This window comes from Mustelus asterias, chromosome 4 (genome assembly GCF_964213995.1).
Source record: "Mustelus asterias chromosome 4, sMusAst1.hap1.1, whole genome shotgun sequence".
NCBI lineage: Eukaryota > Metazoa > Chordata > Chondrichthyes > Carcharhiniformes > Triakidae > Mustelus > Mustelus asterias.
The window spans coordinates 127,097,090-127,123,237 of record NC_135804.1 but is presented as its reverse complement, the minus strand read 5'-3'; the positions used below and the strand labels follow the sequence as shown (position 1 = coordinate 127,123,237).

General features: G+C 44.8%; 1 protein-coding gene across 1 annotated transcript in view; it reads left to right on the top strand.

Moving 5' to 3' along the window:
• map7d3 (MAP7 domain containing 3) overlaps positions 1–26,148 on the top strand; it is a 100,100-nt gene that overhangs the window by 44,642 nt on the left and 29,310 nt on the right. The window contains exons 4-10 of the mRNA XM_078212061.1: positions 6,470–6,633; positions 11,231–11,345; positions 14,681–14,773; positions 16,525–16,635; positions 22,269–22,361; positions 22,631–22,723; positions 23,752–23,877. Coding sequence (XP_078068187.1) covers positions 6,470–6,633; positions 11,231–11,345; positions 14,681–14,773; positions 16,525–16,635; positions 22,269–22,361; positions 22,631–22,723; positions 23,752–23,877 — 795 coding nt within the window. The remainder of the gene's footprint in view (positions 1–6,469; positions 6,634–11,230; positions 11,346–14,680; positions 14,774–16,524; positions 16,636–22,268; positions 22,362–22,630; positions 22,724–23,751; positions 23,878–26,148) is intronic.

The window sequence follows — 26,148 nt, the reverse complement described above, 5'->3', positions numbered from 1 at the left end:
AGGCAAGTTTTTTTACACAGAGGGTGGTGAAGGTCTGGAATGTGCTGCCCGGGGAGGTGGTGGGAACAGGTACGATAGTGGCATTTAAGGGGCAACTAGACGAATAGATGAATAGGATGTGAATGGAAGGATATGGACTCTAAGTTCATGTAGAACATAGAACATTACAGCGCAGTACAGGCCCTTCGGCCCTCAATGTTGCACCGACCTGTGAAACCAATCTAAAGCCCATCTAACCTACACTATTCCAATATCATCCATATGTTTGTCCAATGACCATTTAAATGCCCTTAATGTTGACGAGTCCACTACTGTTGCAGGCAGGGCATTCCACGCCCTTACTACTCTCTGAGTAAAGAACCTACCTCTGACATCTGTCCTATATCTATCACCTTTCAATTTAAAGCTATGTCCCCTCGTGCTAGCAATTACCATCCGAGGAAAAAGGCTCTCACTGTCCACCCTATCTAATCCTCTGATTATCTTGTATGCCTCTATTAAGTCACCTTTTAACCACCTTCTCTCTAGCGAAAACAGCCTCAGGTCCCTCAGTCTTTCCTCATAAGACCTTCCCACCATACCAGGCAACATCCTGGTAAATCTCCTCTGCACCCTTTCCAATGCTTCCACATCCTTCCTATAATGCGGTGACCAGAACTGTACGCAATACTCCCAAGTGCGGCCGCACCAGAGTTTTGTACAGCTGCAGCATGACCTCATGGCTCCGAAACTCAATCCCTCTACCATGGTTTTAGTTTAGGCAGGCATCATGATTGGTGCAGGCTTGGAGGGCTGAAGAGCCTGTTCCTGTGCTGTGCTGTTCTTTGCTTAATTGTAAATAGTTATCGAGATCAAATTGTCTTTATTAGATATAGCTCTTGGGGCTAAAGGGATCAAAGGGATATGGGGAAGAAGGCGGGACCAGGATATTGAATTTGATGATCGGCATGACCAAAAGGAACAGGTTCGAAGGGCTGAGTGGCCTGCTCCTGCTTCTAGCTTCTGTTTCTATGTGCTACACTGACCAGAAGCAACTCCTCAACCGAGGGAAACCCAGCTTTAAAATGCAAGTTTCAATGAACATCAGCTGCTCTCAATTCACCAAAGTATGACCTTGGCGAACGCCATTTTTAACACTGACAGAACTTTCCTTTCAAAAAAACCAATTATTTATACAAAAGGTACACATAATTGCAGAACAAAATAATTTCAGACTCTCTGCTGCTACATAGTGAGACATCCTTCTTCTAGAACCTTCAACAATTTTCCTGTAGAGGCATTCCTCTCATAAAACAATCCGATAGTTGACCAGTATCTACCCACATAGCTGAGAGATTTATTTTCTCTCCAACATGTTTTTTAAACTGGCTTTGTCTATACCAAGTCTTTCCTCATTTACACTTTTGTAGAATGTACATTGCCCAGAAAAATTCCAAGATGGCACCGGAGTGAGGCGAACTTCTTGCGAGCTGTGCCCAGCATACCCTCTAATTCTATCTTTTACTCTCGTTCTATGCTTCTAAAACTCTATTCTAACTCTTTCAAACTTTTTCTCTACACCCTAACTGTGACTGTAACACTACATTCTGCACTCTCTCCCCTCCTTCTCTATGTACGTATGCTTTGTATAGTGCAGAAGAAACGATGCATTTCACTATATACCAATACATGTGACAATATCAAACCAAAGATGGGTTATCTGTGTAACATTAGGATGGGGGGTAGGATTAAAAAGTTTGCGGATGACACAAAGATTGGATGGGTGGTAAACAGTGAGGCTGAGTGTCTTGGGCTACAAGAAGATATAGACGGAACGGTCATATAGGCAGATAACTGGCAGATGGAATTTAACCCTGAAAAGTGTGAGGTGATACACTTTAGAAGTATTCAATGAACGGCATGACACTAGGAAGTTCTGTGGAACAAAGGGACCTTGGCGTGTTTGTCCACAGATCTCTGAAAGTGGAAGGGCTTGTTAGTAGGGTGATGAAAAAGGCTTTGGGACACTTGCAAAGACCAAAGAAAATTACAGCACAGGAACAGGCCCTTCGGCCCTTCAAGCCTGCACCGACCATGCTGCCCGACTTAACTAAAACCCCCTACCCTTCTGAGACCATATCCCTCTACTCCCATCCTATTCATGTATTTGCCCAGACGCCCCTTAAAAGTCACTATCGTATCTGCTTCCACCAACTCCCCCAGCAGTGAGTTCCAGGCACCCACCACTCTCTGTGTAAAAAAAACTTGCCTCGTACATCCCCTTTAAACCTTGCCCCTCGCACCTTAAACCTATGTCCCCGAGTAATTGACTCTTCCACCCTGGGGAACAAGCTTTTGACTATCCACTCTGTCCATGCGCCTCAAAATCTTGTAGACTTCAATCGGGTCGCCCCTCAACCTCCATCGTTCCAGTGAGAACAAACCAAGTTTCTCCAACCTCTCCTCACAACTAATGCCCTCCATACCAGGCCACATTCTGGTAAATATTTTCTGTGCCCTCTCCAAAGCCTCCACATCCTTCTGGTAGTGTGGCGACCAGAATTGAACACTGTATTCCAAGTGCGGCCTAACTAAGGTTCTATCAAGCTGCAACATGTCTTACCAATTTTTAAACTCAATGCCTGACCGATGAAGACAAGCATGCCGTATGCCTTCTTGACTACCTTCTCCATCTGCGTTGCCACTTTCAGTGACCTGTGTACCTATGCACCCAGATCCCTCTGCCTGTCAATACTCTTAAGGGTTCTGCCATTTACTGTATATTTGTTCTCTGGATTAGACCTTCCAAAATGCATTACCTCACATTTGTCTGGATTAAACTCCATCTGCCATCTCTCCGCCCAAGTCTCCAACCGATCTATATCCTGCTGTATCCTCTGATGGTCCTCATCGCTATCCGCAATCCACCAACCTTTGTGTCGTCTGCAAACTTACTAATCAAACCAGTTGCATTTTCCTCCAAATCATCTATACAGCAAAGGTCCCAGCACTGATCCCTGTGGAACGCCACTTGTTACAGCCCTCCATTCAGAAATGCACCCTTCCACTGCTACCCTCTGTCTTCTATGACTGAGCCAGTTCTGTATCCATCTTGCCAGCTCACCTATGACCTCATGCAACTTCACCTTCTGTACCAGTCTGCCATGAGGGACTTTGTCAAAGGCCTTACTGAAGTCCATGTAGACAACATCCTCTGCCCTACCCTCATCAATCATCTTCGTCACTTATTCTCAAAATTCGATCAAGTTAGTGAGACACAACCTCCCCATCACAAAACCATGATGCCTCTCGCTAATACATCCATTTATTTCCAAGTGGGAATAAATCCTGTCTCGAAGAATCCTCTCCAATAATTTCCCTACCACTGACGTAAGGCTCATCGGCCTTTAATTACCTGGATTATCCTTGCTACCCTTTTTAAACAAAGAAACAACATTGGCTATTCTCCAATCCTCTGGGACCTCCCCATAGCCAGTGAGGATACAAAGATTTCTCTCAAGGTCCCAGCAATTTCCTCCCTTGTGTCTCTCAGTATTCTGGGGTATATCCCATTAGGCCCTGGGGACTTGTCTACCTTAATGTTTCTCAAGAACCCCAATATCACCTTTTTGATCTCAACATGACCCAACCAACTTCTCCAGACTCATCATCCACCAAGTCCTTTTGTAACCTATGCTTCGATTGCCTTTATCAATTGAGGCATAGATTACAAAAGCAGAGAAGTCATGTTGGAGTTGTTTAGACTTTGATGAGGCTGTAGCTAGAATACTGTGTGCAGTTCTGGTTGCCACATTATAGGAAGGATGTGATTGCATGAGAGGGGGTGCAGAGGAGATTCGCCTGGATGCTACATAGGATGGAACATTTAAATTATGAAGAGAAGTTGGATGGGCTTGGGTTGTTTTTGTTGGAGCAGAGAAGACTGAGGGGTGACCTGATTGAGGTTTAGATTATGAGGGTATTGGACAGAGTGGATAAGGAACAGCTGTTCCCCTTCATTGACGGGTTAGTCGAAAAGGGGGCATAGGTTCAAGGTGAGGGGCAGGTGATTCAGGGGGTTGAGGAGAAACCTTTTTACCCAGAGGGTGGTGACAGTCTGGAATGCGCTGTCTGGGAGGGTGATCGAGGCGAGTTGCCTCACATCCTTTAAAAAGTAACTGGATGAGCACTTGACATGTCATAACATTCGGGGCTATGGGCCAAGTGCTGGTAGATGAGATTAGGTGGGAGTTCAGGTGTTTCTCATGTGCTGGTGCGGACTCGATCGGCCAAAGGGCCTCTTCTGCACTGTGTGATTCTATAATTCATTCTGTTGGTATTGTTGTTTCAGTCTTTTTGTTTCGTACAGCATTTCCTTCAATAACTTAGACAAATAACTGACGGGCAGAATTTCAACAGTGTGTGTACTCTTCACTCTGCTTATTGTCTTTGCCTCTCATGCCAGGATTTCCCATTCTCTCTCTCTCAAGAAATATCACAAATGTTCCTGCACCGCAAAATCCATCGGCAAGATTTGCATGTGAGGCCTCACTAAAAATGATTCATCTGATGTTAAAGGGATCACCCAGAGCTGGAAACTTCAGCATACACTTTTTTTTAAAGTTTCATCTGCTCTCAAGATGCCATGAATAATCTGAAGGTGAAAGCCAAGACAAAGGTCCAGCCCATCAAAACTTGTATCTGGTCTTATAATCGATGATCTGTCCAGCAGACAAGAGTCCACAGCATGGATCAAGCGCTAAGACATTACTTAGACCTTTGACCTGAGCAGTGACATAATCCAGGAGGTGCCACTCCTTTGATCTAGAATGCCTCTGTGTGGTTTTGTATTTATCCTTCCAGTGGAAGAAGGTGGCAGAGCAGACTCGATGGGCCAAATGGCCTATTTCTGTTCCTATGTCTTCTGGTAACAAGGACATGTTAAGCACACTTTGTCAACAGGAAGACATCATTTGCATGAGTTTTTTCCACCCCATTTTCCCAATGGTTCCTCTGCAGACATTGTCAAAGGTTGGCACAAGCGTTGGTGATGTTGATGTATTGGTTATGGCTGAGCTGTTGGTAAAGTGTCATTGAGTCATTAAACCATTGGAGAGTTCCAGCAGTGCACCCAAGATCCGATTCCAAATAACAAAACTGACTGCATGGACTTGAGGATCACTGCCAGCCTTTCCTTAAGGAGGATGGTGTATCTTCATTTGTTCCTTCAGCTGCCCCTCCCTAAGAAGGTGGGCTCGAAGGGAGCTTGTGTGATAGGATTGTAGTTCCTCTCTATGGACGGTCACTCTGGAGATTATCCATGAGTGCTCTGACATTCCAAATTGCAACAGTTAAAGGGTGTGGTTCCCCGGCCAGGAGAAAGTGGCACAGCCTCATTTTAGGGTCCCCTCCCCATTTGGGGTGAGCAGAGGGTAGGCTAACGATGACGGCTCAGTTAGAGGTGCTGATGCCCAAAGATCTCTCTGTCTCCAACGCAGGTGTCCAACAGGCTTCATGCATCTGTTGTACAGATTCCTAATTGGGGACTTCCAGCTTCACAGCCCTGCCCCTGTCACCAATTCTCTATCGTCACAGGCAAACGGACCCTGGCAGCAGCCTGTGAATGATTTTGTTTAATATGGAGACCTTAGGGCACCATTGATGTCCGCACGATCTTGATAGGTTGGTGGTCAGAATTTGTTGCCATGTCAAACTTACAAAAACTGGGACCACCAAAGTAGTCTTCCATCTTCACAATGGGTGAGATGCACAATCTTCCTTCACTGTTCTGCTGCTTAGGGACCTTTTAGACCAAACTTTATTTGGCAATTTCTCTTTGCCACTATGGGTGGCCCTACCAGAAACAAGGAACGCCCAACAGCGCTGCTTAAGGGAAGGTTGGAGCGCACAATCCTCTCCACTATGCCAAGATGGCAGTGTTCAGAGGGGTTCACCCATCAGCCTGTGCTCAGTGAATTGTATTGACTTCAAAACAACAATGCATTAATTTGAAAATTCCCATCCTTCTTTTCAATTCCCTTCATGGCTTCACTCCTACCTGCTACCCCCCATCCTCCTTCAGCTCCACAACCCTCCGAGATCTCTCTGTTCCTCCAATTCTGTCCCCTTGTGCATCCCTGATTATAATCACCACCATCCATGTCTTTAACTGTTTGGGTCCTAAACTGGAGAATGCCCCCCCCCTAAACTCCTCTGCCTCCCTCTTCTTGAAGACACTCCTTAAAACCTACTACTTTGACCAAGATTTTGGTCATCTGACCTCATCTCTCCATATATGGCTTGGTGACAGTTTTGTTTTTAATAGCACTCCTGGAGAATCTTGGGGACATTTAATATGTTTCATTCCTGGTAGAGGAGTTCAGAGGTGAATGGATGGGGTTATCAGTGTAATGTGTAGAACAATGAAAGGATCATGTTAGTAATGATGTGGCACTAATATTTTTTCATTTCTTTGTGTTTTTACTATCAGCTGCTAGAGAGTTTCAGTTACTAGAGAAAGAAAAGAAAGCACGGTTTCAGTATGAGAAACAAGTGGAAGAACGTCAGAGGAAGCTGGAAGAACAAAAGCAGAAGGAGCAGCAGAAGAGAGTTGCAGTGGAAGAGAAACGGAAACAGAAACAGGAGGAGGAGAAGGTCAGTTAGTGTCGTATCACACAGACTGTCCAATCTGTGGCTGAGGATCTCGAGATTCCTCCCCCATAAAACATTAGTTATAATGAATCCCGCAAAAATAGACTAAATGTTTAATTAAATCACTAATTCATTCATGGACATGGCCTTTACTGGCAAGGCCATCATTTATTGTCCATCTCCAATTGTGAATATTGGTGATAAACTGCCGCCTTGAATTGCTGTGGCTCTGGAGTCACATGTAGGCCAGACCAGGCAAGGACGGCAGATTTCCTTCCCTCAAGGAAACCCAGATGAATTTTCACAACAATCCTCTCCCCTGGAGATTTATTGAATTAATGATCTGAATTAGCTCCAGCTACCTTGCTGGGATATAACCTCACCGCTGGATTATTAATCTGGTAACAGAACAGTTGTGCTACCCTACGCCTCATTGCACATGCCTTTAAGGTTTAACTTATTTCCAGAGAGTTAAGAGTTTCTATATATTGTTAGGAGAAACGGGCAGCACAATGGTTGGCACTGCTGCCTCGCAGCGCCAGGGACCCGGGTTCGATTCCCAGCTTGGGTCACTGTCTGTGTGGAGTTTACACGTTCTCCCCGTGTCTGCATGGGTTTCCTCCGGGTATTCCGGTTTCCTCCCACAGTCCGAAAGACGTGCTGGTTAGGTGGATTGGCCATGCTAAATTCTCCCTCAGTGTACCCGAACAGGCGTCACTGTGGTGATTCGGGGATTTTCACAGTAACTACTTTGCAGTGTTAATAAAAGCCTGCATTGTGATAAATTTTAAAAGGATATAGAACATACCAGAGGACCCAGAGAAAACAGAAGCTAGTGAATTGTGCCTCTTCCCTGTGGCAGAGCCTGTCATAACAATGTGGAGCTCCTGACACCGAGTTGAGCACCAATGCACAAACCATCGTCTTACGAGTGGGGAAGCTGCCATTAAATGCTCAGCCTGTATCATAGAATAGAATAGAATAGAAACCCTACAGTGCAGAAGGAGGCCATTTGGCCCATCGAGTCTGCACCGACCACAATCCCACCCAGGCCCTACCCCCACATATTTACCCGCTAATCCCTCTAACCTACACATCCCAGGACTCTAAGGGGCAATTTTTAACCTGGCCAATCAACCTAACCCGCACATCTTTGGACTGTGGGAGGAAACCGGAGCACCCGGAGGAAACCCACGCAGACACGAGGAGAATGTGCAAACTCCACACAGACAGTGACCCGAGCCGGGAATCGAACCCGGGACCCTGGAGCTGTGAAGCAGCAGTGCTAACCACTGTGCTACCATGCCGCCCTAATCGCAGCAGATTAGTCAGACTGTGCAAGGTGCGTGTGCAAGATATAATATCGGACATTGTCAGCAATAGATGAAATAAAGAGAAGCCCAACCCAGCCTCCCCTCACAGTTAACTACACGACACACTAGGAAAACTGCATCTTCAAAGCCCTCAGTGAGCTTTGAAACAGTCAGAAGTCCTTTTTGGCAATTAGCTCCCCCCACCCCCTCCCAAAATCATCTTGCCGTGATCTGTTCAAATGATTCAAATCGGAAATGAAAACAGAAAATGCTGGAAGTACCCAGCAGCCGAACACGCTTAACCTGAGTTATTAACTCTTTGATTTGATTTATTATTGGCACATGTATTAACATAGTGAAAAGTATTGTTTCTTGCGCACTGTACAGATTTGATATTTTAAAATTTAAAACGTCGTTCATAAAGAAGGAAAGGAGAGAGTGCAGAATGTAGTGTTACAGTCATAGCTAGGGTGTCGAGAAAGATCAACTTAATGCAAGGTAAGTCCATTCAAAAGTCTGACAGCAGCAGGGAGGAAGCTGTTCTTGAGTCAGTTGGTACGTGACCTCAGACTTTTGTATCTTTTTCCCAACTGAAGATGGTGGAAGAGAGAATGTCCAGGATGCGTGGGGTCCTTAATTATGCTGGCTGCTTTGCCGAGGCAGCGGGAAGTGTAGACCGAGTAAATGGATGGGAGGCTGGTTTGCGTGATGGATTGGGCTACATTCATGACCTTTTGTAGTTCCTTGCGGTCTTGGGCAGAGCAGGAGCCATACCAAGCTGTGATACAACCAGAAAGAATGCTTTCTATGGTGCATCTGTAAAAGTTGGTGAGAGTCGTAGCTGACATGCCAAATTTCCTTAGTCTTCTGAGAAAGCAGAGGCGTTGGTGGGCTTTTTTAACTATAGTGTCGGCATGGGGGGACCAGGACAGGTTATTGGTGATCTAGACACCTAAAAACTTGGGCGGCACGGTAGCACAGTGGTTAGCACTGCTGCTTCACAGCTCCAGGGACCTGAGTTCGATTTCCGGCTTGGGTCACTGTCTGTGTGGAGTTTGCACATTCTCCTCGTGTCTGTGTGGGTTTCCTCCGGGTGCTCCGGTTTCCTCCCACAGTCCAAAGATGTGTGGGTTAGGTTGATTGGCGATGCTAAAATTGCCCCTTAGTGTCCTGAGATGTGTAGGTTAGAGGGATTAGTGGGTAAAAATATATGGGGGTAGGGCCTGGGTGGGATTGTGGTCGGTGCAGACTCGATGGGCCGAATGGCCTCTTTCTGCACTGTAGGGATTCTATGATTCTATGATCTATTCTATGAAGCTCTCGACCCTTTTTACTTCGTCCCCATTGATGTAGACAGGGGCATGTTCTCCTTTACGCTTCCTGAAGTCGATGACAATCTCTTTCATTTTGTTGACATTGTGGGAGAGATTATTGTTGCCGCACCAGTTCACCAGATTCTCTATCTCATTCCTGTACTCTGTCTCGTCATTGTTTGAGATCTGACCGACTACAATGGTGTCGTCAGCAAACTTGAAAATCGAATTGGAGGGGAATTCGGCAGCACTGTCGTAGGTGTATAAGGAGTATAGTAGGGGGCTGAGAACATAGCTTTGTGGGGCACTGGTGTTGAGGATGATTGTGGAAGAAATGTTGTTGCCTATCCTTACTGGTTGTAGTCTGTGAGTTAGGAAGTTCAGGATCCAGTCGCAGAGGGAGGTGCCGAGGCCCAGGCCACGGAGTTTGGAGATGAGTTTCGTGGGAATAATAGTGTTGAAGGTTGAGCTGTAGTTAATAAATAGGAGTCTGACATAGGTGTCCTTGTTATCTAGGTGTTCCAGGGTTGAGTGCAGGGCCAGGGAAATGGTGTCTGCTGTGCACCTGTTGTGGCAATAGGGAAACTGTAGTGGATCCAGGTAGTCCGGGAGGCTGGATTTGATTCGTGCCATGACTAACCTTTCGAAGCACTTCATAATGATGGATGTCAGAGCCACCGGCCAATAGTCATTATGGCACGCTGCTTGGATTTTCTTAGGTACCGGGATGATGGTCATCTTCTTGAAGCAGATGCTGCTGGACCTGCTGAGTATTTCCTGTGTTTAACTTGGATTTCCAGCATCCGCAGCATTTTGCTTTTGGACGTTGTGTGGACCAGGGTAAATTGTTCATTACCAAAGAACAGGTACTGCGATGAGAGCATTTGTCTAATGTAAGTCATGTTATAACACTGAGAAAGAACATACATCTCTTATACAAACATCTTCCTTGTGTTAACAATGCACCATTCCTGTAAGATATGTAAGAGAGATCTGCCCAAAGTAATGATGAAAAGTCCCTGCAGGACCCTACCTTGAAATCTGCCTTTAACCCTGTGATCAGTTCGAGTCCACCAAAAGAAGATAGCACTGTTAGAAGTCCCAGTAATGAAAAAGGCAAGGCAATGTATTTTGGGGCTTTTGTTGATCTCTGAAACACATTATATCCCTGAAATTTGTGAATGATAATGATATTTCTGGTGAGTTTTACTTTGGGTTCGAATGTTGTTTTTAGTTTCAGTCTGAGTGTAGTCACTAAAGTTTTAAAGCTGTCTCCTTATATTTTGAACTTCTGTTTAAATGAATTGGCAATAATTTCAGGCATACCTACACAAAGTAAACGCTATCGATAAAGCCATACTGCAAGGTTTGGACACATGGTGGAGTCTACAGTGGCCTCAGTCTAAATACAGAGCACCTCTCATACAATCCAGGAGTGGTATATCTTTTGCATAGGGAAGATGCTCTTTGTTGAGGAGGTGTCTGTCATTTTTCATTGCTATATTTGACTTTTAGTAAACAAATTCTATTACCGTGTCCAATTTTCCAAATTCCAGTCTGCTTCTGCTACAAATTTACCGTTTTCTTGATTTTGTAGCATTTAATGATGTATAAACATTCCCTCAGTGACTTCAGGTACTTCTGTGGGAGGTGGGGTGGGGGAGCGTAGGCGAGCAAATAGCAGCAACTTCCAGAGCTTGCCTTAGCCTGTATTCCAAAGGATGAAAAGTAGGAACCCTAATGTTATCAAAATGTTCTTTAAATTAATATACAGCAACAGAAACAACGTACTGGAAAGTCAAGAAATGCAAAGGTGCTCCTGGGCAAGTGAAAACCTCTGAAACATCTGTGCAATTCTGGATGCGAGTTAATTACTTTCAAAATAACTTCAAATAATTGAAAGAAGAAATAGTGTTTCAGTTTCTCAGCCAGTGCACCTTTAATTCTGTTTCCCTATTTTTGGTACGGAGGTAGGTGCACTATGAAGCTGTGATGAGACGTACCTTAGAACGGAGCCAGCGCTTGGAGCAAAGGCAAAAAAGATGGTCCTGGGGAGGAGCTTCAGCAAATGAAAAGGAAAGCTCAAATGGTAAGTGCCACTTAGACACACTCGCTGAGAATCTGCTGTCTCTGCCAGTTGTGCCAATAACTTCATGGTTCTGAAACACAAGTGGAATATTTGATTAGTAATGGAAAATGTATGAATTTGAGTCACAAAGTGTTTATCACTCATGCGCCCATCTTTAATGGAGAGGTTTTGCCCATTCTTGGCCCCAGTAAAATCCATCTCGATGAAATGAAAACTACAAGCTCGGTTATTCCACTTGAATCATCCCTCAATCCCATAAGTTAGAGGAAAACTTTTTTTTCCCCGGTGATACGAAGATAAATGATGGCAAATTCCCTGTAAAGGAGAATTAAGGAAAGGGAAAATATTCACAGCCATTTAAGTTAAGAATGAGCAATATTTTCTGAAATTTTGTCACCTCATAAGACCAGAGGTGAGGCATTATCCTCCAATTTCTAAAGAAAATTGCACCAGTTCTTTCCTGACCGGGTGCCAGTTGTATAAAACACTTCTGATTTTTTGTGCATTCAGAATAATTACTGAAGTCGCGAATGATCCCAGGTCTCTGTTGTCCTTTCTGTGACTCCATCCTTTGTCCTATTATTTATCAAACTGCCCTTCAAGAACATCCTCATATGTGGGGTCCACACATTTCCCAGTGACGCTTGACTCTATCCTTCTGAAGCCAGGTCTGTTACGTCATTCAGCTGCCTGTGTGATGAGCCCTGTAGAAAATTATCATAAACTCAATTCTTCTCAGTTTCAACAGCACCTACACAGTTCTGGTACCGACCCCATTGCCTTTCCTGGCTTGCCACTCAGCTGGGGCCTAATTATCTGAAACCACAATGTTCTATTTCACTTGGTTTTCTAAGACTTTTCTTCCAACTTCCATTCTTCCAGTGCTGTTTACCAGATTCATACCTTTCCAAACACAAGCTGACGCACAATTCCACAGTCCAAGTCCTGTCCCCCACCAGATTGACTCCAGGATCGTGGTTCTCATTTTCAAGTCGCATTGTAGCCGTTGGGAAATTGTCCCCATTTGTATCTTGTAGCTCACACCCAGCAGTTCCAGCCCATCTCCCTCCACCTCTGCTTACTATCGACTGGCCTAACGCTTCCAGAGCACACTGGAATGTTTTATCACATCAACTGAGGACGGGATCTCCACTTCTGCACATGCTTCTAAGTGGTGTTGCTAAAATGGTTACAAGACTCCTTGATGTGATGTTTCTTAACGGCCTCGGCAAGTAAGAAGAAAAATGAATGGTTCCACCAATGTATTTTATGTAATAATGTTCAATAATTAGTAGCTTTCATAATTCAAAGCAGAGGTGGTTAATTTTGATTGGGCCAATGTGATTTGGACAGGCCCAAGACCAAAGCTTGTTAAATCATTAAATAAAATGTTGCTGAAATATGGAGCAGTTGGTCTGCCCTGTTCCCTTTTCCACTCCATCAGGTAGCCATGCACTCTTGTACGTGTAGCCATGCACTCTTGCTGCATGCTGGCACACTGCTTCAGCAAAGCAAAAAGTATCTGTGGGAATCAGTTGCCAATTGTAATGCCAACCTGTTTTTAAGATGTATTCAGAAAGATATTGTATCCATCAATGTTCAATTATATCAGGCTTCAGAGGAGTATCTGTCACTGAGCAGGTGTATGGGAAATGTAGTGCAAGTAGACAAGGTGTGTTGGGAGGAGTCTTACAGATATTAATGAAAAATAATTAATCAGAATAGTTTAGGGGGAGACTGCTCGTTACTGCTGGGACAATCTTCTACCTTCTCATGTTTAGAGTTGGGGGGGCGGGTGTGCAGATGCATCACTGTTTGAAGAGTAGAGGTAGTGAGTGAGTTGGAACGTGGGGCTGAAGCAGGTTAAAGCAGTGGGGTGGGGGGAGAATTGTAAACGGTGTTTGAATTTCAGTGCTTTGAAGAGGGCCTGGAGGGATGGGGGCATTAGTACTGCGCAATGAACTGTTATCATCCCCCGGTAATCATCATAACCTTCCTAAATAAATTCCTCTTCAAATTGACATGTGATGTTTTAAGAAATGTGAACTGTAACAAAAGACTAAAGTCATGGCAGGTATCAACTAAACACAATCTTCGAGGTAACCTATACTTTAACCCACAGAATGGAATGCACCCTTAGCCTAACTGGTAAAGCACACTTTACAGGTATATTTTGCACTGTCCTTTACATAGATCCAAAGTGATTCTTATCTCCTGAAGGTTTATTCCTGTACTACTCTTTACTCAACCTGGTAACCTGCAGTCTTAGAACTGTCTTCCACAGTGAGGTTTTCTTTCCCAGAGATTCTCCTCCTAGCCCAGGCCAGGTGACTCCTCCAGCCTCGTTTGAAACTCCCCACAAATTTGTTCTTTTTAATCCTAACGATCTTCCGCCAGCATTCCTACACAGCAAATCTTTATTTGACCTCCAGCTGTTCATTCACTCCCAGATCCAGGCAAACAGTGATATTCTAGGAAAACCTGTAACCAGATATTTACAATGGCTTCATCTGCATCCTTCCCCATGACAATGTGATGCACAGGGGCCTTGTATCTAGATAGAAAGGCTAATTATCTTTGTGAGCCCTTCTCTCTTTCATTTTGGAAGTAAATCGACAGTTTAAAACACAACAGTTCACAATCTGTCATTCTCAACACTTTCTGAAAGACTCCGTTTCCATGCTAATACAAAGACAGCTACCATTGCCTTGCACCTTCATCCCAGTAAAACACTCTAAGCCTGCCTTTGATCTGGAATAATGAAATCTCCTCAGCCCACTGTTAGGCAGACTTCAGAACAGACCACATGACCCTCACCATTTTAACTTAAAGGCAAAGTTGCAAAGCTTAACAGTTTGATAAACCTTGTCATTATAACACACAAACAGCTACCTTTGGCCTCCAGCTTAAAGCAACCACTGAGGGAACCTGAGCTGCTTGGGACATGTTTGTACTGCTGCTAACTTCAGCAAGCATGGAGTTAATTCCCAGTATGAGATAGAACTGAACAACTCTTACTAATTGTAGCTTCTCTAACATGTGAAGTTATATTGGTGCGGTTGAGGTAGGGAAGTGCTGAATGTGAGTGTATGGATCCATTGGAGATGAGGTTTGGGTCTAAGCAATGTTACAGAAGTGGCATTTGGTGGGATTGTGTGTGAAATGAAGCTGGAGCCAAACAGGACCGTCATCTCATTTTGTTTTGATTCTCCTTTCATCGGCATTTACCTCAGATTATTCCCCAGCCATCATTAATCATCTTGTTTTTACTGTCACTGATATTTATCTATTAACCTGCATTGTTTTTGTTAAATTATAATTTCTCTCTTGTTTAGGTGTTCCTGAACATTCCTTAACTCCACCTTTAAATTTGCCTGACTGCCCCCCTCCTTCCTCAGACTCTCAAGCTTCCACTGAAGATGGTTCTGGTTTGGAACTATGATACATGCTTGCTGAGATTAATATTCACCTTTAACACATTGGTTCATGTTGCAAACTAACTTTTTTTAAAGCTGGATATAAAAGGGAAACTAATCTCGAGCACTACCAGCATGTAATACCTGCTTTCTTTCCCCCTCCCAATACAGGGTATGGATGCATGCACCTGGTTTGGAAACGTGACTTGTGAAGTGATATTTTATCCTGAAATCATTAATTATGCTAACACTTGTGTGATAGTTCAGACAGATACTGCTTCACAGTTTAGACACTTTGAAGTTAGCTGCATTGATGAGCATTTAGAAATCACACTTTCTGTTTTTATGATTGGCGTGTTTTCTGGTTTATGACTTTTATTACACTAAACATTCGTTAGAGATGTACCTAGAACTGTGGAGCTCCCAGTCACAATACATGAATACATTGAAGTTTTACTTATTAATTAGTCACAAGTAAGGCTTACATTAACACTGCAGTGAAGTTACCGTGAAATTCCCCTAGTCACCACACTCTGGTGCCTGTTCGGGTCAATGCACCTAACCAGCACATCTATCAGACTGGGATGAAACCGGAGCATCCGGGGGAAACCCACGCAGACACGGGGGGGAATGTGCAGACTCCATACAGATAGTGACCCAAGCCGGGAATTGAACTCAGGCTCCTGGCGCTGTGAGGCAGCAGCACTAACCACCTGAACTCCCTGTTATGATATTTTAAAGAATTAAATGCAATGTCACCTTTACAATGGATTGAGGAGTGTAGTTTCTGGGACACTTGTACCTCGGGGACCCATTTTGAATTTGAGCCAAACTCCAATGCAGTCTTTCCCCTCAGTTAGACTCCTTCGTGAAAGGAGTTGGGTATTCGAGATCCCAGATCTTGAGAAGGTGAAAGACAGTTGAACCAGTCTAAACTGGAAGTGGTGTGGGGGCTGGATGTTGCTGTTTGGAGTTGGGTTGGACTTCACTCTAGAACAGGATTGCGCTGTAAGCTGGGTATGTCTACCACTGGCACGGGATACCATACCTGGAATAAAACTCCACATGAAGTAAGCAAAATGACACGATAAACAGGTTTGAGGCAAATGGGTGTGACTGGGAATATCAACAGTCACCATTGTAAGCAAATTGTAACTATTTTTTAAATCTAAGGTGGAAGTCTTGTTTTCCATTGAGTTGGAATCATAGAGTCCCCACAGTGCAGAAGCAGGCCATTCGGCCCATCGAGTCTGCACTGACCCTCCAAAAGAGCATCTCACCCAGACCCTATCTCGATGTATTTATCCCGCTAATCCCCCTAACCTTCACATCTTGAGACACTAAGGGGCAATTTAGTATGGCCAATCACCTAACCTGCATATCTTTGGACTGTGGGAGGAAACCAGAGCACCCAAAGAAAGCCCACGCAGGCACGGGGAGAATGTGCAAACTCCACACAGTTACCCGAGGCTGGAATTGAACCCGGGTCCCTGGTGCTGTGAGGCAGCAGTGCTAACCACTGTGCCACTGTTTTGGCATCTGATTTGACAATTTTCAAAGTGTAAAACTCCAGACCCAAGCCAAGAACATTCATGTATTCAGTTCCGAATACAACTCAGTTAAATTCATGTAAATTTCCTCATCCAACATATGCTTTCAGGATAAAATGTATCAAAAACATGCGTGGTGAAAATGGAAACAGGTTCTGATGCTGTATCTGAACTTGTGTCTCAATGATACTGGATCTTGTTTTCTTCCTGTAGTTGTAGACAAACGTTCTACATCCACTGCCAACCTCACAAAGCAGACACAGCCAGAGATGAGCAAGCGTCTATCTTCATCCTCAACAGCACTCCTGAACTCTCCTAGTAAAAGTAAGTGGGCTGTTCCTGGGTAACACATGTTAACATGCCAGTTGTGTCGTAGATTTAACTTCAAAGTATTGTGTTGCTCTTCAGCAGATGATCATCCTATAATTCAAGTGTGTGCCTTTACACCGAGCAACAGCGATAAAGGATGGTAAACTCATCTCTTAAAGCTAGGGTGACTATTTAAATTGGAATAACTGATTGTAAATGATTGATCTGGTTGCTTGGGTTGAATGGACCACAGTTAAGGACTTGCATTTTGCTGTCCCTCACTCGCACATGAATCTCTTCTGATTGGATTCATGTCAATAGATTAACCTGTTCCACATCTGTGAAGATGTGTGCTAATGCAGTCAGCTTATCCAGATGTTTAAGAGGGGTGTGAATCTCCAAAATTCCTTCCCCAACCAGTACTGCAACATACTGCAAGTCAGTAATGATTGGTCCATTACCTTAATCTCAGAGTATGAATCAGTCCCAATCTTCTCAGACCATTTTCTGAAACTATCAGATGCTATGGTATTGACTAGTGTACATTGGCTCTCAATCAAACAGGGAAAGGTGATGCACCATCCTTTACCATATTGAATTTCTTATAAACTCCACAGACCATGCTGAGTGTGATCTTAAACCACAGGAATGGTCAACACAGTTCTGATGATTTCAGCAAAATGGTCCAGGTGTTTGTTTGTTTCTTTTGTGCAGCTTTCTTCATCTCTTGAACATTTCTGAATTGCAAAACCTCACAACTGGAGAATATTTCCTAAATGGCTTCAAAAATGCCTCGCTACATCCAGTTTGATAGTATCATGGAATAGCTACAGCAGAGGGAGATGAGGGCAAGTCGACTGGTCCATTCCTCTGTGTTTTCCGAATTGCCCTGCTCATCTTTTCTTTTCAGATAATTACCCAGTTGCCTTTTGAAAGCCATGATTGAATCAGCTTCCATCACACGCAAGGCAGTGAATTCCAGAACCATCGAGTCTGTTCCACCATTCAATGAGATCATGACTGAACTGATGTGATAAACTTCAACTCCATTTTCCCATCTTATTCCCATAACCCTTGTTTCCTATACTGACTCAACCTTGAACATACTTAATGCCCCAGCCCCCCTCGCTTTCTGTGATAAAAGAATTCCATAGATTCAATGCCCTCTTGAGAAGAAATTCTTCCTCATCTCTGTCTTAAATAGGCAATGCCTTACTCTGAGATTATGCCCCTCTGGTCTTAGACTCGACAACGAGGGGAAACAACCTCTCAGCATCTACCCTGTCAAGCCTCCTGAGAATCCTATTTGCTGTGTGAAAAGGTTTTTCCTTGTATCATTGTTGCTGCATCTTCCATTTATCTTAAATTGTGTCGCCTTATTCTCATTCCTTTCACTAATGGGAACGTTTTATCCTTATTTACTCGGTCCAGGTCCCTCATTCCTCAGCACAGGCAGCACAGTGGTTAGCACTGCTGCCTCTCAGTGCCAGGGACCCAGGTTCAATTCCAGCCTTGGGTGACTATCTGTGTGGAGTCTGCACGTTCTCCCCCATGTCTGTGTGGATTTCCCCCGGGTGCTCCAGTTTCCTCCCACACTCCAAAGATGTATAGGTTAGGTGGATTGACCATGCTCAATTGCCCCTTGGTGTCCCAAATGTGTAGGTAAAATGGGATTAGCCAAGGTAAATGTGTTGGGTTGCAGGGATAGGGTGGGGCAGAGGGCCTAGGTAAGATACTCTGTCAGAGAGTCGATGCAGATTCGATGGGCCAAATGGCCTCTTCTGCACTGTAGGGATTTTATGGTTCAACTCTTAGAAATATAGAAAACCTAGAAAATAGGAGCAGAAGGAGGTCATTCAGTCCTTCAAGCCTGCTCCGCCATTCATTATGATCATAGCTGATCATCTAACCCAATAGCATGATCCCGCCTTGCACCCATATCCTTTGGTCCCCATTGCCCCAAGATCTATATGTAACCGCTTCTTGAAAACATACAAGGTTTTGGCCTGAACTACTTTCTGTCGTAGCGAATTCCACGGGCTAACCGCTCTCTGGGTGAAGAAATTCTCCTCAGCCCTAAAAGGTTTACCCCGTATCTTTAGACTGTGCCCCCTGGTTCTGGTCACCCCCACTATCGGGAACATACGTCCTGCATCCACCCCCCCCCCCATTCTTCTGAACTCCAGTGAGTATAATCCTAATCCTAACCAACTCAATCTCTCCTCATACATCAGTCCTGCCACACCAGGAATCAGCCTGGTAAATCTTCTCTGCACTTCCTCTAGAGCAAGAACATCCTTCCTCAAATACGCAGTCCGAAGCTGCATGCTATGTTCCAGGTGTGGCCTCGCCAAGGCCCTGTATAATTACAGCAAGACATCCCTGCTCCTGTACTAGAATCCCCTTGCTATGAAAGCCAATATAACATTTTGCTTTCTTCACCATCTGCTGAACCTGCATGCTTACCTTCAGCGACTGATGTACGAGGACACCCAGATCTCATTGCACATTCCCCCCTCTGATTCCCACAGATAGGGGAGTTTAAAACTAGAGAGCATAGGTTTAAGGTGAGAAGAGAGAGAGAGACAAGAGGAGCAATATTTTCAGTCAGAGGGTGGTGAACCTGTGGAACGAGCTGCCGGAGGCAGTAGTAGATGTGGGTACAATTTTGTCTTTTAAAAAGCGTTTAGTCAGTTACATGGGTAAGATGGGTATAGAGGGATATGGGCCAAACACGTGCAATTGGGACTAGCTTAGTGGTAAAAACTGGGCGGCATGGACAAATTGTCATTTCTTCATAATCGCTGAGTCAAAATCCTGGAACTTGCTCCCCTAACAGCGCTGTGGGTATACCTACACCACATGGACTGCAGCAGATTAAGAAGGCAGCTCACCACCATCTTAAGGGCAATTAAAGATGGGCAATAAAAATGTTGGTCTAGTCAGTGATGCCCATGTCCTGTGATCGGACAAAATTTCCTTCATCAACCTTCTTATGTCATTGAAACTCAGTCAAGTTAGTTAAACATAATTTGTCCAAGGCAGTTCATGTTGGCTTTCCTTAATTATTCCATATTTATCGAAGTAACTGTTAATTTTATGCCGAGTTATCATTTCTAAGAACTTTCCCATCACCAAGGTTAACCTGATTGGCTGGTAGTTGCTGGGGTTATCCTTATGGTCTAACAAACCACTTTATTCAGAGGAAACTAAGAATGGGCAATAACACTGGCTTTGCCAGCAACACCCTCATCCCATGAAAGAATGCATTTTTAAAAATCCTTTTGAACAAGGGTGAGATATTTACAGTTCTCCAGTGCCTGACACCACCTCTGTGTCGAACGACATCGTGACTGCGACTTCCATTCTTACTTCCTTTGTATCCTCGGATGCATCTCATCTGATCCTGGTGGCTTATCAACTTCCTTAAACCTCTTCTGTGTCAATTTTTATCTTATCCAGTGTCTCAGCTAACTATGACTTTGACAATGGCTTCTTCCTTGGTAAAGACAAGTGCAATGTATTTATTTAGTAACTCAGCCATGTCCTCTGCAAGCACAATAGTTTTCTTTAGAAATCATCAGGTTATTTTGAGTTAGACTCATCACTTTTAAACCTGCAGTATCTCTGTTTTCAAAATGATTCAGACAAATCTATTCTCTTTTTTTTGGATTTATTTTTGTTTGGTTGATTTTCGAATGCAGTTTATTTTGGATTGTGATTCTAGTAGATAACAAGCTGAGAGACCCTGATTTGGCCATTGCATCTGCAGTCGCAGCCGTGGCTAAACCTCCCTCTATCAGTTGGTGGTGCCTCACTTTCTTGATGTCCTTAAACCAAATGTAGAAATGCTAAGCAGATTGTTATGTACAGCAATGTCCACCTTTGATAATCATATTGACGGTTCCCACAGTGTTGGTTTAATAAAGGAATGTGGATTGTTAAAGCGCAGGGGAGCGGGAGCTTTATTGATGGAAAATTAGCTGCATGAGTGTCCTCTAACAAGTTTGTTAAAGTGACAGAATGACATAGAATAAACAGCACTGGAACAGGATATTTAACCTAACTAGCCTCTGTTAGTTTATATTCCGCAAGCTTCCTCCCATTCTATACACCTCGTCTCAGTCTTTCAATATGGCTTTATCCAATTTATGTGGTTTCCTTTTGAAAGCATCCATAAATGGTTTTGCTGTTGCAATACTGTAAAAACCTCACAGTTGTTTTATATATCATGTTAACAGCTTTTGATTTTCAGTACAAGTCCACATCTGACCAACAATATGCTGCTTTCCGCTTGTGTTTATGGTGTCTCAGTCTGTGACTCCCCAACCCTTCTGCAGAGAAATTAAATGCTGGAATGAACTCAGGAGAATTTAAAAATGAATGTTTGTATGATGTACTTTGAATTGCTGATGGCACAGTCTCCCTTTCATCTCTTCTGAGAGTGTTACGTAACTGCTTTGATCTTTGCCACTCAAACGCTGTTCTCATTTGTTTTGCTGCTGGCTGTGTTTGTGTGTTTTAAATGCTGAGGATGAGAGGCTTACACAATCACCTAGTTGAAGCTGATCGGAAAGACACAAATATTAAACCCTCTTAATCCCTCACACTGAGAACTGATCTAATACAAAATTCTGGGACTGAACAAGCGAGCGGGTTTGGGTCTTATCCCCCTCCCAGCTAGCTAGCCTTCTACCCGACATGTGGTCCCAGCTAAAGGCAATCTTTTTTACAAAATGGGTCAGCATTTATTGTCCATCCCTAATTGCCTTTGACATGCTCTGCCATTTCAGAGGGCATTTGTCATAGCCACTTTGCTGTGGGTCTGGAGTCACATGTAGGGCAGACCCTCCAACACTGTGACGCTCCCTCTGCATTGATCCCCGACACTGTGGCACTCCCTCAGTACTGGCACTCCCTCAGTACTGACCCTCTGACAGTGCGGCACTCCCTCAGTACTGACCCTCTGACAGTGCGGCACTCTCTCAGTACTGACCCTCTGACAGTGCAGCACTCCTTCTGTACTGACCAGCTGACAGTGCGGCACCCCCTCAGTACTGACCCGCTGACAGTGCGGCACCCCCTCAGCACTGACCAGCTGACAGTGCGGCACCCCCTCAGTACTGACCAGCTGACAGTGCGGCACCCCCTCAGTACTGACCCGCTGGCAGTGCGGCACCCCCTCAGTACTGACCCGCTGGCAGTGCGGCACCCCCTCAGTACTGACCCTCTGACAGTGCGGCACCCCCTCTGCACCGACCCTCTGATACAGCTGCATTCCCTCTGCACTGACCCTCTGACACTGTAACACTCTCTCTGCACTGGTCCCCTGACAGTGTAACACGCCATTTGCACTGACTCTCCAACTGTGCAGCACTCCCTCTGCACTGACCGTCTGAAGGTGTGGCACTCAAGTATCAATGTACCTTTTGTGTTGAGGTTCTCGAGTGGGACTTGAACATATGAGCTCTGACTCAGTTTTGAGAATTCTGCAGGTCCTGTAGTACACAATTAAAATGGGATTCTGTGGATTTAAGCTTTAGTTCTAAAATAGAATTGTTAGTCAGTTCATAGGCTATGTTACAGAGCAGTGCATTCACTAACAGTTATTTTCACCCAATTAACAGAAATTGAATTTGATTTTTTAGGTATGTCTTTGAAGAAAAGAAGTGCTTCATTAAACAGATTGGGTAGTAAAAGCTCTCAACCAGCACAGAAAGTGTCCCAGGTGGAACAAGCAGGTGCAGGAAATGTTCTTTAGCCACATTTAAAGTGCTGTTTGATCTCATGTGAATGTCTCTTTACTCCTTTTAAGAAAAAAAGTCAAGCTGTCTGTAGTCACTTTCTACATGAGATAGTTATTTCAGTCACATTTTTCAGAATGCTTTTAGACTAGATGGCAAATGAAAATTTCACAATTTTTAAGTTATGGATGTGAGCCAAAGTATTTGGAAGTGATCTTTGCCGGTTAGGATGTTGTGGGAATAATGGACAATCCCTTGATTCTTAGGCACAGTGGATAAGAAGAGAAGCTCTTCACTGAATAGATTGGCTTGTAACCCTCGTTCATCTTCTCAATCAGACAAGAAGGAAGATCTGCAAGGTGGATGACAGTTTGCATCAGACTTTTTCCCTGCTCCATGTTCAGTGAATGTTAAACGTATTTAACCTGATCCTACAGGAGTTTATTGATTCTGAATTGTAATGCGCTGTGTCTCAAAGTCGCACCAGCTGAAGCACAGAAACCGCTCACTGAATTTATTCATTTCTCACTGAAGAAACAAGCTCAAAATTAATTTTGATTTTCCGATTGTTTACAGTGAGAGTCTTGAAAAAACAATTCTAGCTCCTGGCCTTTTGTGCGATTTTAACCATTCTTCAAGTGTAAACCTATTGCACTTTGTTTGTGATTAATCTTCCCGAGTTTGGAATTCTTTTTAACTTGTTGGTCGTGCTGATCTGACATTAAACCTTGAATTCACTAACCATGTTCTAAACTGCTTCGGTCACCCCTAATCTCACTATTTTTCCTTTCCTAGGCTTGCACTGGTTAATGTAACTTCCAGTTTCTTAATACAGACGTGGTTGTACAGATAGCTGCTGCTGTCCTCTGACTATGTTGTGCAGCTCGAGTAGTGTGGCAGCTTTGTGTTTACTGCAGGAAGTCTCCTGGATTCTGGCCGCTGGGGCTATGCTCGTGCCTCCACACACTAACCAGCAGGTTATCTCCCCACAGCCAATGGAGCATTTGTTTGCACTTACGGTACACATCATCGAGCATACTGACACATTAATCAAGCTCTGAACTTATCAGTGTTCTGCCTGAACACATCTTGCTTCTTTAGAAGCTGGCAACCTTGTGCTTAAATTTTCTAATGACCAGGAGTGTATTTTGGGAACGCATCATGCCTGTTGATTATTGTTTGCCCTACATTTTCTAATTGTTTGAGATAGTGACATTTTTGTTTTAACCCTTTCTTGATTTTGTTTTACATAAGCATTCACTAACCTAACTAACATGTTTTTGTCATAATTTATGTTTGAATCCTGTTTTTTTTTTTGCTCCCACCCCTCTCTTCCTCCCCCATTAAAATCATGCTGATTCCCTTTTGATTTATTCCTGTCCCTCAGCTCGGAGTTCCCAGAACAGTCCCCTGGAGAGTAATATAATCAGCCGCCTACTGACCCCCACACAGTCCTCTTTAGCTAGGAGCAAGAGTGCTGCTACTTTATCAGAAGCTGGACAAGGTTCTGCAGGTAATTCTCTTCCACCAAAGACAACAGCTCTCCACATCCCAATCTTTTGTTGAACGCGACTGCTTTTGGCACTGTACTACACCCTGACCTTTAATGCACTTCACTTTGTGGCTGCTTTCTGCTGATGTAGCAAAGTGTACTCCAGGACCAGTGAAGCCCCTGCTGACTCAGAGGCAGCAGCTCATGCCAGCTGGTTCAGCCAGCATAATGGTGAACCTCATCTGGTCTCTGCTTGCTGCCAGGCATACTATCTCCCCGAGCTGGAGAATATCCCATCTTGGACTGCGTGGGGGCAAATGGGCAACCCGCGTGGGTAGGGGGGGAGAGGATTGGAGGATGCTGGGTGAGGGGATGAGGAAGGGGAGGGCTTGGACTGCTGGAGGGGTTATTGGAGGGGGAGGGTTGTGGGTTATTGGAGGGGGAGGGTTGTGGGTTATTGGAGGGGGAGGGTTGTGGGTTATTGGAGGGGGAGGGTTGTGGGTTGTTGGAGGGGGAGGGTTGTGGGTTGTTGGAGGGGGAGGGTTGTGGGCTGTTGGAGGGGGAGGGTTGTGGGCTGTTGGAGGGGGAGGGTTGTGGATTATTGGAGGGGGAGGGTTGTGGGTTGTTGGAGGGGGAGGGTTGTGGGTTGTTGGAAAGGGAAGGGTTGTGGGTTGTTGGAGGGGGAGGGTTGTGGGCTGTTGGAGGGGGAGGATTGTGGGCTGTTGGAGGGGGAGGGTTGTGAGCTGTTGGAGGGGGAGGGTTGTGGGCGGTTGGAGGGGGAGGGTTGTGGGCGGCGGTTGGAGGGGGAGGGTTGTGGGCGGCAGTTGGAGGGGGAGGGTCGGGGGAGGGTGGGGGCGGTTGGAGGGGGAGGGTTGTGGGCGGCGGTTGGAGGGGGAGGGTAGTGGGCGGCGGTTGGAGGGGGAGGGTTGTGGGCGGCGGTTGGAGGGGGAGGGTTGGGGGCGGTTGGAGGGTGAGGGTTGTGGGCGGCGGTTGGAGGGGGAGGGTCGGGGGCGGTTGGAGGGTGAGGGTTGTGGGCGGCGGTTGGAGGGGGAGGGTAGTGGGCGGCGGTTGGAGGGGGAGGGTCGGGGGCGGTTGGAGGGGGAGGGTCAGGGGCGGTTGGAGGGGGAGGGTGGGCGAGGGAGAGATATTGATTTGCAGTTGGAAGGGGACTGGATGGGCCATTGGGCTGCTACAGGCTCACTGTCATTCTGCTGATTCGTGCAGAGTTGTACTCTGTCGGATGTTGAGTTGAAGAGAAAATATATTTGAATGGTATGGGGCAGAAAGTGAAAACATTCGTTAAATCCACAATCCTTCCCCATTGAATAGTTTAACATTTCTCCCAGTTCCTCCATGTCCAGCATAGGTTGTCAGTCATTAGACAATAGTTCCAAAGATCATTTTGTGACACTGAATGTGATCCAGGAAGGAAATCTGATTTTTAAAGATTGCAATCAGATATACAACCCAAAAATGCTGATTAGATATGAGGATGACATTTCGGAGTGGTTACATAACATTTGACCTGTCAACCCTGCTGCAACTGTTAATGCTGCCTTTTCCCTGTTACAGATGCTGACTGATCTGCTGTATATCTCCTTCATTTTCAGTTTTAATTTCAGATTTCCAGTATTTGTAGTCTTTTTGCTTCTATTAGATAAAGTTAGTTGTGCAACTGATAAATTGGTAGAGGAAAAACAGTATTTTTTTAAATGTAGCTTTGCATTGTTTGTGTGTAGCTTAGCCCAAGTATCATAGTAACTAAACTTCCTGAGATATTTGATTGCATCGTGTTTTCAGCATCACATTACATTAGCTCAAACCTTGGAATAACTGACCAATCCACAAAGACTGTTGTTCCTCTTGTCTGTGCTGGGCGTAAGGACTAAAATGCTACTTCAATCATATATTAAAATTGAGCATGTTGCTACATCTCTCAGTTGACTATATTCTCCGCCCTCTTTCCCTCTCTCTGTCTGTCTGTCTGTCCCTCTCTGTCTGTCCCTCTCTGTCTGTCCCTCTCTGTCTGTCCCTCTCTGTCTGTCCCTCTCTGTCTGTCCCTCTCTGTCTGTCCCTCTCTGTCTGTCCCTCTCTGTCTGTCCCTCTCTGTCTGTCCCTCTCTGTCTGTCCCTCTCTGTCTGTCCCTCTCTGTCTGTCCCTCTCTGTCTGTCCCTCTCTGTCTGTCCCTCTCTGTCTGTCCCTCTCTGTCTGTCCCTCTCTGTCTGTCCCTCTCTGTCTGTCCCTCTCTGTCTGTCCCTCTCTGTCTGTCCCTCTCTGTCTGTCCCTCTCTGT